The following is a 16,074-nucleotide window of genomic DNA, read 5'->3' as shown; positions in this document are numbered from 1 at the left end:
TACAGCTTGTGTTTTTTTAAACCCCACCTGTGAGGTATTTGGTCCCCAGCACCAGAGACCTCCTGCTCATGCACTGATCTGCACCAGGGTTAACAGCAAACCCATTTTTTTTTCCTCAGAAAGAGTAAACTTTCTGAGGCTTCACTGAGAGCTGAGTTGTGTCCCAGCCACAGGAGGACGAAGGAAGCCTTCCTCACCGGGGCTGGCCCTACTGATGAGCTGCTCATGGGCTACCTGCCGTGGCCTGACTCAGCCCAGGGCTTTCTGAGGCTCACCCTCAGCTCCTGCGGAGAAAGGCCATGTCGTCAGGCAGCACCTGAGTGCTCGGCAAACAAACCCAGCCCCGTGCCTCTCCGGCAGCTGGAAGGCAGACCCATGGGGTGCAGGCAGGGTGCGGAGGGGTGAAAGTCCCCTTGGACACCCCGTGTCCGCCCCGGGACCTGGCCTGGGACCCGCACACCGGCTGCAAGAGCCACAATGATCAACAGAGCAGACCCTGCAGCTAGAGAGCGGAGGAAGAGGAGGGAAATAGAGCAGCACGCACGCAGCAAAGCGACCAAATAACCTGCGCCATCTTTATGACGCTCTGCAGATGCAGCGACAGCGTGACCCCACAGACAGGGCCGGGAGGAGGAGGAGGAGGAGGAGGAGGACAACGCAGGCACAGGCGGGAGGGATGTCTTTTAATCACCACGTTACCCGGCACTTCTTGGAGCGAGTAAACAGGAAAAAGCCTCTCGAGCAGCTGCTCTACCCAGCGTCCCCGCAGGGAGCAGCCCGCCTTGATGTCTCTCCAGCACGCGCGCGCTCGTGAAGGCTTCTCGGGGACAAGGAACACAGAGAAACCGCTCGCCCTGGCACGCAGGCCCGACCTGCCCGCATCACTTCATCCAAAACCAGCCCAGGCGACCGCTGCCCTGGGCTGGCAGAGTCACAAAAGGAGTCAAAAAGGTCTGCAAACCAGGGGGGCACATTGCTGCCCCACGCAGGGGTCGGCAGCCAGGGCCCACTGTGGAGCAGATGCTTGCCAGGAAGGCGAGCGACCTTGGTTTCAGGCCCTGGCTGGTGTGGTCCCAGCATTGATAGATCCTTACACGGTTTGGGAAAGAGAAATGGGAAATTTGCAACGTGCCTCAGGGTGAGTCAGGGGACCTGTGGCAGGGACACGACCGGGCACCGGGTGCCGCAGCAGCCCAGGGGCACGGCAGCCAGGTGAGGCTGGTGGCAGAAGCCAGCGTGGCAGCACCACATGCTTCACACCAGAGGATGCAAAATGATACCACGGAGAGCACGGCAGCCTGCGACAATCCAGGAGTGGTGATTTTATGTGTCAAGGCAAAAAAAAAAAAAAAAAGTCACGCTCAAGAAAGTAAATGCCTTTGTAACAGGGGTGGGGGAAAAAAATAGCCCAACAGGCACAGTTCTGACTTCTCTGCCGCAGCGCTGCTCTCCTCCTCCTCCTCGAGGCCTGCAGGCAAAGTCAGCTCAGCAAAGCATCCCCTTTGTGGGAGCTCACTTGCCGGATTGCGACCTTTGTCTGGAAAATCTTTAAAACAACAATGCGGGCTGGTTTGCCTGCAGAACGCCAGGCGCGCTCCTGGGCACCGCATTAGCAACACGAGAAGAGATTATTGACTGAAACCTCAGAACCACAAGTTTTTGTAAATAGAAGGTATGAGCTGCAGAGGAAAGCAAGAGAAAGGTCCATTTTCGAGTCTGGATGGTTTTACGTGGCTTTCCAGCCAGCTAAACCCAGAATGCACAGCTCCAAATGGAGCTGAAAAGCCACCTGACCACACACTCAGCACAAAAAGCAATTTAAAAATCCCAGTTTTGGTGAGACTTCAGAGTGCAGGCCGTCAGCTTCATAAAGCTCTGCTGGCCCCTCCAGACTTCACGTTGCCAGCTGCCGTGAGATGCTCCATCCCTCGACCTTTTGCTTTTTAGGGGCAGGAATGACTTAACCCCAGAAGCCCTGTTTCACGCTGCAGGCTGAATTGTGCCCACCCCTGCCCCCTGCAATGCCGGCAGGGGCTGCAGCTCCATCCCAGCTGGGAGAGGGCCCACACCACCTCGGCGTGGTGGGGCTCGGGGCTGCACTGAGGTGCCCGGAGATGGGCAGCGCCAGGAAAGGAGGGACAAAAAGCAAAGCCGGCAGGGCGAAGGCTGCCCTGTAGAAGTGCCACCCCACCCTGCAGCCTTAGGAAGGGCAGAAAACTTTCAGAAATCGAAGTTGCTAATCTGAATCAGCATCAAAAATCTCTCTCTCAAAAAAAAAAAGGGGGGGGGGGTGTGTTTCCCCTGACAAGCAGCTCTTTGCGCAACATAAAAATCCTCAAAGCACAAAACTTAAGCACTAAAACCGTTCGGAGGAAAGAAGCTTTCTCCAGCGCTGCCAAGTCCCCTTGGGAGCGGCTGTTGTCCCCGTGCCCCCTTTCTGACGGCTTTGGGCAGGGGGACACCTCGGCGGCAGAAGACACGGCGGGTGGGAGACGAGCAGAGGAGCAGCCGCGAGCGCACCGAAGCTGCCCCCAGGCGTGGCAGGGCTCCATGGCCACGCAGAGGATGTGTGAGATATTAGGGCGATCCTATACGTGACACCAGGAAGAGAGAGCCAGCATCAAACACGGAAATGAGCCGACCAGCCTCCCTGGTACGAGCTTGCTCGAACGGCTGCAGGTTTCCGTGAGCATCCAGCTTTCAGACACCAAATAAGCTTCGCCGTACAGCCGCAGGTACCTGTCAAACGCAGGAACCTTTTTGCAGTACCCGCTGCCCTCATCCTGCTCCAGGCAGGCGTCGTGCCAGTTGCTCTCTCGGAGCATCCTTCCACCACCAGCTCTCCAAATTTGTCAGGCCAAGGGGAAGGGATGCGGGTGGGAGGGGGATAACTTTTCCAAGGCACTGTAAGGGCTTACATTTTCATTTCAGTGCTTTCCACTGCCCTTAAACCTGAGAGCACACCAGAAAAAAAAAACAAAAAACAAAAAAAAAAAAACCACCTCCCCACTGATTTCACCCATTTCCTTCTATTATGTAATAAGGTTTAGCCAATGGTTTAAACTCCGGGCCTCGCGTTCTTTCCTGCGATTGAAGCCCTGCACCTCCCCACCAGGGGCTGTGAGCTCCTCTGGCCCCCCGTGCACCCACCCCTATCCCCCCGCCTCGCGCCAGCTCTCACCCAGCCCGCAGCAGCCCAGGAAGGGGCACGCGGCACGTGGCACGCCCAGCCCTGTCCCCGCTGGTGGCAGCGCTGCCCCGCGGCTCCCGATGGCGCTGCTGGCTCCTTTGACCCCGAGAACACCCGGAGGAGATGCCCAGCGCTGGTGTTTGCAGCGATCCGAGTGGGATCCCACTCCGGACACAGACACATGGATGTGCTCAAGCTCCAGCAGCCCCATGAGCTACTGGCCACCAGCTGAGCCGCTGCAGCCCTTCAGGGCAGGACACCAGGAGAAGGTTCAGCTATAGGGTGCGTGCTTGCACTCGCGGGGCTCCTGCTGTGCTCACAGCACCGTGGAGCGTTCACACGGTGGCAGCTCAGGGCAAGAAAAGCTCCCTGGGAAGCTGGTGGCTTGTCCACGGCACCTCCTCTCCCACTCCGCATCTTCACGGCGGTGAGACGCTCACGGCTGCACTCAAGAAAGGAAGCCGAACCCGGCCCATGGACGACTGCGAGGGGATGCGTCCCTGCTCTGCGTCCCCATCGCAGCGCAGCAGCGTCACTTCGGTCACCTCCCAGGGGACACAGCAGTCCCGGAGCTCTGCAGGAGAACGTCTCAGCTGAAGAGCAGTGCCTGCGCTCCCAGGGCCACAAAACCCAGACGAAGGCTGCACCTTGGCTACAACCCGGTGGCCAAGCCCGCGCTGCCACACGCACCGCCTGGGGACAGGGACTTCAGCACCGACTCCCGCTGAGACTGTGGGCGAGCCTTTTCGCCTCCCCCTGCAATCTGCCAGATAGACAGGAGGCCGCCCGCCCGCTCCCCCGGGCCTGGGGGCCGGCGATGGGTATTGCCGGCAGCCGCACGCCGGCGGGGTGCTCGCAGCGCCCCGATTAGATAACGGGGCCGAGCGAACGCTTTGCCAGCGCTGATAGGAGCGGCCACCCCGCGGCGCAGACCGGGAGGCTCAGGAAAAGAGCGGCGAAGGTCACCAGACGTGCTGGATGAGCGCGAGGCTCGCAGACAGGGCACGTTAACAGCCATGTAGGAAACCCTGCAACAGAGCTGCCCCTGGAGGTGGGAGCTGACGGCACCAAGAGCGCGAGGGTTAGGAGACCTCCGAAAGGCAGCTGTTCAGATGCAGCTCCTCTGGATGCTTCTCACCATGCTCAGCACCCCACTGCCTGCCCTCGGAGTGGGCTGGGAGGAAGGCTGGCCTCATCGCTTTTCCTTAAAGACGGGAGCGCTTGGGGTCCCCGGACTGGCTGCTGCTCACCCTCCCGGTGCTGCACAGAACCTCCCCAGCACGTTTGCATTACTGGGTTTAAAACCCATAAAAAAGCAACACGTTGCACGGGGCCGCCTGAGAAAGGAAGGAGCCAGACGGACGGACACCACGGCTCCACGGCAGGAGCACACAGAGCACAGGTCTCAGCCCACCGACCCAGGCTTCCCCACGCAGGTCCCGCTCCAGAGCCTGCCGATTCCCCAGAGCCACTCCTGCTTGAATCCCAAGGGCTCCAAACCCCAAAGCTTATCTGGATGGCTTTTTTTTTCTTTCTTTCTTTTGCTGTACCTTGGTGGGTTAACGAAAGTATCACGTAGCTCACAAGGACGAGGTGAGCGTGAGCTGCCCTTCAGTCTCTTTGTAGTATTTGTATTTTACTGTTCCTGCCTTTTCTTTTGCACTGGCCTGGGCTTGGTGCGATGGCTTCCCTCCACCTCCACGGGACTGAGCTCATTTCACTGAAAGCAAGAATGCATCCAGGGTTTTCTCGAGGTGTTTTTTTTTTTTTTCCCCCCTCTCTCCCCTATAAAACAAACATCTGCTCCAAATTTTCAGCTCGCTCTCTGAGCAAGCTCTCTGAATTTTCTGACGTGTTTCAAGGAAAACAGGTCAATTAGAAACTGGCCTATAACCCCCCAGTATGTGAAGTTATGAAGGCAGGACCCTTTTACATTAAAAAAGAATTACATAACGCAGGAAGTTTAAAAAAAATGCATAAAAGACAAAGGACTCAAGGGATTAGCTCTACTTTGCTTTGGATGATTAGCAAAAAGAATAGAAAATTAGTAGAGCTCTTCCCACCATCACAGCCAAACCCTCTGCAGAGGCGATTAGCACGAAAGCAACGCGCTGATAATTCGAGCTGACTGAAACCACTTTGGATAAAAACAAATAGGAATTGAAAAATGACAATTTTTTTTTTTTTTTTTTTTTTTGCACGTACCGGGATTGCTTTTCGCCCATCGTTTTGGTTTCAAAACCGCCGGGAGACGGAGGCCGCAGCTTTATAAAGCGAGCTGCTCCCCCCGTCCCCGAGGTCTCCCCCTCCTCCCGCTCCATCAGCGGCTCCCGGCCACGCAGGGGCTCTCGGCGAAGCAGGCGGCGGGGCAGGGGTGGGACAGAAGAGGTTCTCCATCCCCGCGCCCAGCCGGCTGCAGCCCCGCTCTGCCTGCTGCCCGACGCCGCTCCCCGGGGGGACGCGCGCCGGCAGCCGGCGCTGCCCAGCGCACAAGGTGGCTCTTTATGCAGCACGCACAAAGCGCTACACAAGGGTCACGGAGCGAGGACGGAGGGGGCTGTGACACCAGCGAGGGTCCCCCCGGCCCTGGCACCCTGGCCAGCAGGCAGGAGGAAGGCGACGTGGGTGAGTCTGGTGGGGACAACGAGGGCACCCGCTCGCCTGTGCCTCTGCGTGCGCATCCAGCGCTCAATAGCACCGACGGCGATGCCACCCCCGAGGCACGACCCCGAGCTCGCCGCCACGAAGAGCACGAGACACCGCGGGCTTTGCCACGGACACCCTGAACCTGGAAGCACCACGCCACGGAGCACCGAAGGGCCGTGCCCATGAGCCGTCCCCTCCCGGCACGCCGCAGACTCAATCCACGTGCCCAAGGCCACCCGGGGACGAGCCCCGTGCCGCTCCTTGCCCTGCCTCCCACGCAGCGTGGGGCTTCCCGAGCTGCAGCCCCCGGTCCTGCAGCGAGGTGGGCGGTAGAGCCGGGTCCCCCGGCGCTGCCCACCGAATGCACAGCTCGCTGCTAAGCCTGCCGGGGGCAGAGCACGGATCCGCCACGCTGGGGTGCTCGGGGAGACAGGCCCTGCACCGAGACAAGGACTCTACACAGATGCAACCCAAGTCTGAGAGCTGTGTGATACGATGCAGATGCTCTCCTGCTCCAAAACAGATAAAAAACGCAGGATCATTCCTACTTAGGCAACCAACTCGCGCCCAGGGGCATCCAAAGCTCCTCTCCGTTCTCCATCCCTCAGGAAACACGGGATTGTTCATTCCTGACCCACGAGCTGTGCAGTTGGTGACCTGCAGACCCCCCGGCGCTGCCCGGTGGGGATGCTGCCCCACGCCCAGGCACATCACACCTCCTGACAGCTGCCTGTTCTCCTCGGCTCACAGCTGCACACACATGCGAGCTACGTCCCGAGCAGCAGCCCTGCGGGGACCGATCCCCAGCCCTCGCCGCCAGCCCCAGCCTCCTGCTCCCAGCCCGGCTCGGTGGTTGCTCCTGGCCGGAGCTCCCTGGGCTGGAAGCTTCGCCCCGGGTCAGCTCCCCATCTGGTTCACGCCGTGGCCACGTGAACGCTGCACTGGTAAAGGGTGGGATGAGCCAGGAGGGCAGTAAGCCAGCACGTTTCCCATGCCAAATGGAGCTGGGTTTTCCCAGGCATCCCTTTTCCACAGAGAAACCAAATCCCATGAACTGGGGGAATTGGCCAACTGCCTGGTAACGCTGGACACCAGCGGCGTGGCACTGCCTGGCCTGCCCGCACACCGTGTCAGCACAACAGGCACTATTTAAGCACAAAACCCCGTAATTCCACCTGGAACTGCCACGCTTCCACGTAGAAAGTCCCGCAAAGGGAGCGGGGCAAGAGGAGGGGCTGGGGAACACCGGAGGAGCCCAGCCTGGGGCTGGGGAAACGGCAGCTCCGCCGTAACGCCCTCTCCCACCTCACCGTGCCAAAAGGCGTGTGTGCCCCGCGAGGAGCATGCAGGGACACGGAGCCTGCGGCCACCAGGCTGGCAGCTCCCCCCGGGGCAGCCCCCTGGGGACTCCCCAGGTGAGGCGAGGGACCCGGCTGGTCCGAGTTCACAACCTGCATTATTCTTTTCGCTGGCAACCTGTGGAGTTTCATGTAACCGTCTCGGTCCCCGGGACACACTCTCTGATTTACCGACCAGCCTGTGGCCGTTGGCAGAGCACAAGAAGCCCTCATGGGCGCAGCATTACGGCCATCGTCGCTGCCCCAGCTTCGGTGCCGAAGCCAGAGCTTCACCCCGAGGTGAGGTCCCAGCCTCCCTGAGGCTCCAGCAGGTGCTGAGGTCTGCCCGCAGGAGGCCAGCGGGAGCGTCGGTCCCCCCAGGGCTTGTTCCCCCACGGACACCACCACGAACCGGTGTCTTTTAAACATGCCTTAAAAATGGTGACATTTAAACATGCCTTAAAGCCTGGGCAGACGGAGAACCTCAGGCTCCTCCCTTGCTCCCGCTGCCCTAAAGCTCCTCGGGGAGCTCGGCATCACCAAAACATCAACAGGGCCCACGTCTCCTTCCAGACGTGCCTGGAGATGCTGCTGGGGAGAAGCCAGAAGGCTCCCAGGTGGGCAGGAGAACCAAAGCTCCGGCATTTCAGGGTCCTGCTACAGAGGCACAGCCGGCGCCTCCACCTCTGGCCTTCGCCGGAGGCCCCGGTAAGACTCCAAGTTTCCAACCTTGCCACTCAGGGCCAGCAGAAGACAACGACCTCCACCGTGGCCCGTGGCGAGGCCAGCACCCCATCGCCCGCACGGGGCCACCGAACAGGGATGCTCGGGGTGGGACAGGGAGTTCCAAGAATAAAAAAAATAAAACAGCGAAGCAGCAGCCAAGGAAACCCAGGCTGGAAGTTTCCTAGCGCGGGGCCTCCCTCCTCTCCCCCTTCCCACCTATCTCCGTGGTTTCACGCTCACAGCTCTTGCAAATCCTTCCCCTGCCCTGCCCGACCGCTGCTCTGCCCCTAACCCCGCACCGCCACCACCACGGCTCGCAGGGGCTGCACCGAGGCCGACGCCGCCGACCCCGACCCCGCAGCATCCCGGGGCAGATGCGAGGAGGCAGGACCCACGTTGCAGCATTTGGGGGTGCTTCGCGCGCCTTCTGCTTCCTCTCGTCTGTTGCTCCGAGATGCGACCCCAAAAGGGCTCCAACGACTGCTCGTGCCTCCTCTCTGTCCTCGCCACAGCCCCGAGGTGCCATCAGCAAGGGCAGGGGCACCGGCTCCGTGCCCGTCCTCGGGGCTCAGGGCCGCAGGAGGCTGCTGGAGCCCACTGGGGGCCTTTGGGCTCCCCCCGGGCACCACCAAGCCGCGGGCACCACAGGCGGCCCCGCTCCCCATCATCGCGTGCTGTGCCCCGCGGGGACGCCGGGCACACAGCGCTGCTCGCTCCTTTTTTTTTTTAAGGTTTTGATTTTTATTTTATTCCCCCACCCCACACCCCCCTTTTCCCCTCCCACCGAGCCTCCCCCCGGGGCAGCTCCGGGGAGCCGCAGGGAGGCGAGGGGCTGCGTGTCCCCCCCCAGCCCCCCGCCCGCAGGAAGCAGGAAAACCTCGTCCTGCCTTTCCTGCCCTGCGCCGGGGGGCGCCGGGGGGGGACCGGGGGGGGACCGGAGGGGCTGCGGGATCGGGGGAGGCCGGGGCGTCGGGGGGGGGGGGGGGCGAGGGGAGCCCGGGGGGGTCGGGGGGAGCCCCCCTCGCTCACTCACCGGCTCCCTCGGTCTTCTCGGAGCCTCGGCTCCAGGTGACCTGCCGGGTCTCCAGCTTCACCTGGAAAGTTTTCCTCTCGGGCCGCTGCGACTTTTTGGAGTAGAAGAGGGTCATGACGGTGCCCACCTCCAGGCTGCGGCAGAGGTGAGCGGCCTCCGCCTCGCTGGGCGCCCCGGGGCCGCCGCCGCCCGGCCCGGCCGCCATCGGCTCCCGCAGCCTCCGCCGCTGCCTCCGAACAAAGGGGAGCGGGAGCGGGAGCGCCCGCAGCGCCGCCGCCGCGCCCCGTGCCCGCCCGGCCGGCGGGGAGGAGGAGGAGGAGGAGGAGGAGGAGGAGGAGGAGGAGGAAGGGCAGGAGGAGGAGCGAGGAGGAGGAGCGCGGAGCCTCGCGGCGCGCCCGCCCCCACGCGCGGGGGGTTGAGGCCGGGGAGGCTCCGCGCACCCCGCGCCGCGTCTGGGGAGCCCTGGGGGGAATGGGGGGGGGGACGGGGGGACACGCGTGGGGTTCGGGGGGGCCGTGGGGTGCGCGGCACAGCCAGCGGGGGGCTCCGGGGGGTGCCAGGGGCACGCCGCAGCCTCCTCACGGCACCGGGGGGCCGTGGGGTGCCGCACGCCGCCGCCCCTCGGCTCGGCCCCCAGAGCTCCGTGCTCCCACCCCAGTGCCCCTCGTGCTCCGGGGGACACGGCCACCGGTGGGGGGGGGGGGCCCAACCTGGGGGGGACACTCGGGGCAACGGGGGGCTGCAGGTCCCCAGACCTCCCCGCAAGCATTGCACCGGCGGCTGGACCCAAATCGGATCTTTTGGGGGATAAATTGGGGGGGTGGGGGCCCAGCTGCACCTGGGGACAGCGGGAGAAGCAGGCGGCGGCACGGGGCTGGGGGCAGAGCCCCCCCGGGCCCCCCAGGCAGCACCCCGGCCCCGCAGCCAGGCCCAGCTGGCCGGCAGATGTGCGGCTGCCAAACAGCTGCAGGAGCCGTGCGGGACCGCGGCCGTGCCCCATAGCAGGGGGAGGCCAACGGGGCCGCTCGGCGTGGGGGGCCCGGGCCGTGGCGGAGGGGACACAAAACCGGGGTTTTGCGAGGGAATAAGCGGTTGAATTCGGCAGCGTTTCGGGGTGGTTTGCTCCATTCATGCGGTTAAAGCCCGTGATTTCCTCGGGTTTGGTGGCCGGGTGCGTCGCCCAGCCTGGCAGGCAGCGAGGGCGAGCACGGCCCCGGTGCCCGAGAGCAGCGTGGTGTGGGCAGGGGTCGGCACCGGGGGAGGTTGACGGGACGTACCCCCGGCTACACGCGTGGAGGCTTCACAGGGACATGCGTGAGCAGCCCTACAAGGTTCACAGTTGTTTAGGATCCTACCCAGTTTAGGATCCTACCCAATTCTAGGGCATTTGGAAGGCAGGAAAGGACCAACAGTGGGATAAGAGCTTGGACCTGCCCCACAATGGAGTGTGACGGCGCTGGCGAGGCAGCCAGGTGAGCCTCCAGCCCGGGGGGGCCTCCTCCCGGCCCCCTGCTCCCCAGGGAAGCTGCTCCTTGCTGGTGGAGTGGCCCCGCTCGGGACCAGCAGGAAGCAGCCGGCTCCCAGAGCCCTTGAAATAGCCGAGCGTTACGGGCACACCCTTGTTTTTGAGGGCAAAACCTGAGCAGGGAGCATGGCCATCGAAGAAGCAGAAAAGGTGACTGCCTTGCTCCCAAACACCTCCTGGGCTCACTCACGGAGAGCATGGGCAGATGCTGCCGGGGGAGTCTGAGCCCCCTGTGTCCCCCCCGGCTCCGCAGACCTGGCTCGCTCGGGCAGGCGGTGGAGCCTTGTGATGAGGTGTCTTGGCTGGATTTTTTTCTTCTCCAAGTTTGCCTAATCGCTTTGTAGGCTTGCATAATCTTCCAGCGTCCGCGATGCTGCGTGCCGAGGAATTTCACGGTTTAATTTTGCAGCACGCAAACCCGCTTTTGTTTGCCTGCTGCCTGCCAGCATCCTTCGGCGGTGCCGGCTCCTGCTCCGGGCAGCAGTGATTGCCCCCAGCAGAAACATCCGTCGGGTCCCCGGCTGTCCCAGCCCAACTCCCCGCACCGGGGTCGGGGTGCAGCGGGTCAGGCTGGGGGCGCTTTGCTTTCGGAGAAATTCCCCCTTGCACTCGCTGCAAGTCTCTCCTCGCAGGCGCTGTTTGGAGAAGGGCCTCGCTCTGGGGCTGGGGAGCAAAACCCAGGGAAACAAAACCCTGGTTCACCATCCCTCTGACATGAGTGCCCCAGCACCACCACAAAACCCCGGGGACCCTGCGCCGCGAGGAGGTGCCCAAGCGGTACCTGGCACCTTGCAGTCCCCAGGAGAGGTGAACCCCCCGGGTTATTTATTCGTTCCCCGTCTGTTCTGCGCTGCTGCTCTTGGAAACACAGCCCCCAGGGTGGGCAAGTGAAAAACCAACCCAACGGCTGAGAAGAATCACCTGGGGAAGAGCTTTTCTGGCCCCGCAGCAATTGGAGAAAGAGTCCTGGAGCACCTTAGGGGCGGTGGTGCTGAGCTGCCCCGTCCCGGGGTGCTGGCAGCAGAGGCAGGGCAGCACGAGGAGGTTTCCTGCCCGCGATGGACTCAGCAGACCCGCCGGGGCCACACAGCCGGCGATGCTGGCACGGTGCCTGCCGCACGAGTGCCCCCCGTTCCCGCTCCCCCTGCCCCTGGGGTCCCGCTGCCCCTTCCAGGCTCCTCAGAACCCGCTGGGTTATATAAAACACCCGAGGGGAAACCTGCCCCAGCCTGAGCCCGCCGCCCGGCGTGGCTGCGAGGCACACGCACTTTCTTTCACCTCCTGCCTTCACCTGGTTCCAATTTGCAGCCCGTAAGGCTCCGAGGGGGATGGGGCCGCAGCCAGCGGGGTTTGCAGCCTCCCCTTGGCCTGCCCGGGTTTGCAGCACACGGGGTCCAGTTTAGGGGCGTTTTGCCCCCTGCTCCGCTCACGTCACCGCTCGCTGCCTCAGTTTCCCTCACTGCCAGGCACAAACCGGGTCACGGGCACAGGGCTGGGGTCCCCCCTGCTCCAAACCCGCCTCCCTCCATCTGGCTGGGAGCCAGAGGAGCCGCACGCCTGGCCCCGACGTCTCCCAGGTGACCCCAAAAAAGCCCCCCGGCGGCACAGGGAGCAGGAGGACCACCCGTGATGCCAGGAGAGGTTTGGGCTCAGCCCCCACTGCCCACCCCAGGGCAGCACCCGGCCCAGCGCTGCTGGGGAAGGCAAGCTGCCCCGAGCGGTGGCACCCCGAGGTGGGGGCACCCCAGCAGGCTAGGACTGGGTGCTCCGGGGTGGCGGCGGTGGGACGCAGAGCAGGACGCAGCAGCTTTCCCGGCCGTTTCTCCATCAACACCGAGCCGCCAGGGGAAGGGAGAAGCACTTTTCCCTGCTCAGCAGCACAGGATCCGGGAGGTTCACTCGGGCAAGCTGTATAAATAGAAAGGATATTTTTACGGGCCGCATTGTTCCAGGCACGGGCAGGTTGGGAGCACAATGAGCCCTTTTCCTCGTCAGTTGGCATTTTCTCCGCTGCACCTTGGAAAGGCCCCAGAGAGTAAACGGTGCCTGCTGCCAAGCCGTGAGGCTTCGCAGCCACAACAAAGCACCTCCAAACAGCACAGCGGGGAGCTGGGGCAGGCTGGGGAGAGGCGGCAGGGCTGGGCCTGACGCTGCAGCCACCCTCGGCGGGTTTGGGAGCCCCAAAAGTGCTGCTCCAGCCTCGGGGAAGGGGCCGGGGTCTGCTCCAGGCTCGGCTCCCCGCAGGCTGCTCCCCAGCACCGGGGCTGGTGGAAGGCAGCAGAGAGCACGCCAGGAGCTCGGATCTCAGCCCATCCTGCTGCCCCACGGGGCGAGGGGTTCCCGGGCCGAGGCGAGCACAGGGCCCGAGCGGCTCTGCACCAAACGAGCTCGGCAGGTCAGGCTGCGGCTGTTTCACTGCGGTTTGCACAAAGCCAGGGAAGCACGCTGCCACGTAGGGAGCGCAGACCAGATTTGGGAACCAGGCGAGCTGAGGGACCCCTCGAAGCCCTGGCACCAACACGAGCTCCTGAACAGGCAGCGAGATCCCAGGCTGGGGGGACAGCCTGGTCAGCTCTCCGTGCCTCTAACCAAGGCTCCAAAACACGCTGACCAACCTCGGCAGCACCACAGCAGAGATGCCCACAGGGCCACCGCGACTCAGCACAAGGCACTGGAGAGTTAAAGCACTGCAGCGACTGCTTCCAGCTGCCGTGGGAAGTCTCGTCCCCTCCAAAAAGCCAGCTGCAGCCAGCTGCTTCAGTTTTAGATCCCTGGCATCCTTCTGAACCCCCCCACAACCCATCCCTGGTGGAGACACGTCGCTTGGTCCCTCCCCACACACCCTGCCACGCGCTCAGCATCCTCCGTGCGGCCCTGGTGGGACGAGTGAGGCTCCAGGGCCTCACCGTGGAGGCAGCAGCCGCTCTACGGGGCTGCAGGGACAGGGGCTCAGCCCCATTTTTGGGACCATCCAGCGTGGCATCAGCCTGACAGCCCCCCCCAAGCTAGGGGCAGGACTGGGGACCTCGGCCCAGGGCCTGAGGTGAAAGAACACACGGACACCAACACTCAGTTAAGTTGTAGGAATTTATTTTAAATAACCTACAGTTGATTAAAAGGGAATTCATGATAAAAATAGAAGATACTTGTTGAGGAAAGGCTGCAGGAAATGGTCTTCGCACACACACTACGCTAACAATGCCTCTAAAACTAATGATTATAGCAAAAAAAGGTTTCACATTAAAATTCTGCTTTTTAATTTTTTAAAATTTTTTTACACAATTACAAAAGAAAAAAATAAAAGCCCTAAAATCTCGATTATTTTCCTTTTTGGACCGATGCTCATTTCCCTCGAAATTTATTGACCTGTGAAACTTCTTTTTACACAATAAAATCTTTCAAGTAAAAGAGGGGAGTGGGGCTTAGAAAAAAAGGGGGGGAAAAGGTAAAACAGTCTGACAAACCTAAAAAGTAGATATTCTTGAAGTGTACAGAGCGTGCTCAGAACAAAGGGTGATGGGAATGTCATTTGTTGCAGATTTCACTTGTCCTCAGATTTCACACGCATCTCCCTATCACGCGGCCCCCCCCACCCGCTCCCCCAATCTACACGATCTTTAAGATCAAGAAAAAACAGTTTAAATATTTTAAAATAATTAAAAGAAATAAAAATTCACATTTAAAAAAAAGGAACACTCAAAAGTCAGGAGGCCGATTTCCCATCACGCTTTGCTTTGAACAAATGCGGTGGATATTTGGAATTCATGTTCCGATGCCACGACTGTTTCAAGTGACAATTTTAAAAAAAATTGGGTATTTCCATGACAGTAAGTGACAGCTGTAACAGGTGCGTTGGGTTTCTTAAATTTTTTTTTTTTGTTAAATTCTGAAATGGGGCGGGAGGGGGAGGGGAAGGGCAGGGGTTAAGGAGTCCATTTTCTATTAAAATATAGAAGTTATTGCAAAACCCTAACTGTAAAAACGCACCAATATAATTGGATTTTGTATACAGTAGCTAAAGATTCCCACGCTCTCAGTGTGATGGTGAATTTGCCTGGCGGAAGGTTGACAAATCCCCCATCCACTTGCTCTGCCTCAAGAGAAAAACCACACAAACCAGACAGCTAGAATTTGGATCTCTGAAACATTTTTAAATAAGTTGTCCATAGGACAACTGGCTCAGCTCCTTTAGGATATTTCCAGGTTATGCTTTCTACAAGATGTTGGCTGTTTTATCTGATGCTCACTTGCCCCTTTCCTCCCCCTTCCCCAGCATATCCAAGGACAAGTAAGGCTCACAGTTTATCAATCTTCCTAAAAACCAGGCTACTCCCCCTTTTTTTTTTTTTTCCCCCATAACATTCAGCTCATTAAAAACAGGTTAAAACTCATAGTCTTCCTCTGCCATGTCGATAGCCCAGGCAAATTTCTCTCGCTGGGTTTTGTTATATATCTTCTCTATAGGAATTCCCCACTTCTTACACCTGCAGAAGAGGAGATGCCGTTAGGGTGAGCACGACACAGGCCCCCAGCCCCTCGTGGTGCAGCAGAGCTGCTCTGCTTCCCCCAGCACCGTCCAAGCCCTGCTTCGCTGCGAGACAATCCGCCCAGCTGAGCAGGAGCGGCCTCCCAGCAGCGCACCCTGCAGGTTCTCTGACCCACCACCTCCCAGTGCAGTGCTGGCAGTGGCTGGCACATGACATCTGCCCCAAGAGATTCATTAAAAGCTTCCCCAAACCATTTTAACACGTAAGGGAAGGCCAGAGAGCTCTGTCTCTCTGTGCACAGGGGCACTGCTCTCAGCCACAGCCCTTGTCTACTACCTGCGGGACTGCACACAGGGGAAGGAGCAGTTCCCTCCAGCACAGCCCAGGGCAGACGCTTACCAAGCAACGGAGATCCTGGGATCCAGATAGTTGAGTTTGGAGGTGCCCAAGGCAATCTGCTTGTTCTCCTCCCTATCTGTAGCCTGAACCTCCAGCTTCATCAGCTGCTCCTCAATCCTCTGCACTGCTTTCTTCTTGCTCTCCACTGTCCTGGGGTGAGGGAGGAAAAATATTTAATGCCTGATGCCCTACTGGGCTTGAAACAGCAGCACTGCAGGAAGGCAAAGGGACTCTGCTCAAGATAAGCAATGCCACCAGCCTCAAAAGGCAGTTGTGTCAGCACAGATAATGACACAAAACAATCAGCACATGCAATTAAGAATAGACGTTTTCAAAGAGGCAGCGCAGAAATCCTAAGCAGCAGTTTTGCTTTAAAGGGTTGGAAGCAACAGCCTCAACTATACTGATGCTACGCCCGCTTTAAATCCAGCCCAACTTTCCCTCTCTAAAAGTCACATAGAGATTCTGCCTTCAGAACTCCCTTAACTCAGGACCCCTGTGACTATTCCACAGAGCGCACACAACGTCTGCACTGTGAGCTTCCAGAGCAGAGCAGGATCCAGGAAAGTGCATTTGCAAGTGGGTAACTCCTGGCTCCCCTTAAAGACGGCAATGTTGCACGCTCGATCCATTACTTTGCTTGGTCCTGGGCAGCAGGGTGGCTACACTGGCACTGGCGGGTGCTCAGGGACACAGTGCAGACTAACGCTACAGGCCACTTCAGGAACCGC

The 16,074-nt window shown here is 60.3% G+C and overlaps 2 protein-coding genes across 6 annotated transcripts in view; both read right to left on the bottom strand.

Annotated features, from left to right (window-relative positions):
- The window catches only part of PLCG1 (phospholipase C gamma 1), a 41,222-nt gene extending 31,971 nt beyond the window's left edge, over positions 1-9,251 (bottom strand). For 3 of the 4 annotated variants that reach the window (XM_083801648.1, XM_083801647.1, XM_083801649.1), the window contains exon 1: positions 8,933-9,250. In XM_083801648.1, coding sequence (XP_083657774.1) covers positions 8,933-9,137 — 205 coding nt within the window. In that variant the 5' untranslated portion in view covers positions 9,138-9,250. Of the gene's footprint in view, positions 1-8,932 lie in introns of all 4 variants that reach the window. The other variant, XM_083801646.1, reaches the window with a different exon arrangement.
- Positions 9,252-13,526: 4,275 nt separating this feature from the next.
- TOP1 (DNA topoisomerase I) overlaps positions 13,527-16,074 on the bottom strand; it is a 67,107-nt gene continuing 64,559 nt past the window's right edge. For both annotated transcript variants that reach the window (XM_083801670.1, XM_083801669.1), the window contains 2 exons: positions 15,344-15,493; positions 13,527-14,941 (listed from right to left, as the gene is read on the bottom strand). In XM_083801670.1, coding sequence (XP_083657796.1) covers positions 14,839-14,941; positions 15,344-15,493 — 253 coding nt within the window. In that variant the 3' untranslated portion in view covers positions 13,527-14,838. The remainder of the gene's footprint in view (positions 14,942-15,343; positions 15,494-16,074) is intronic.

This window comes from Anser anser (genome assembly GCF_964211835.1).
Source record: "Anser anser genome assembly, chromosome: 16".
NCBI lineage: Eukaryota > Metazoa > Chordata > Aves > Anseriformes > Anatidae > Anser > Anser anser.
The sequence above is the reverse complement of the archived record's forward strand: the minus strand, read 5'-3'. Positions and strand labels throughout refer to the sequence as shown.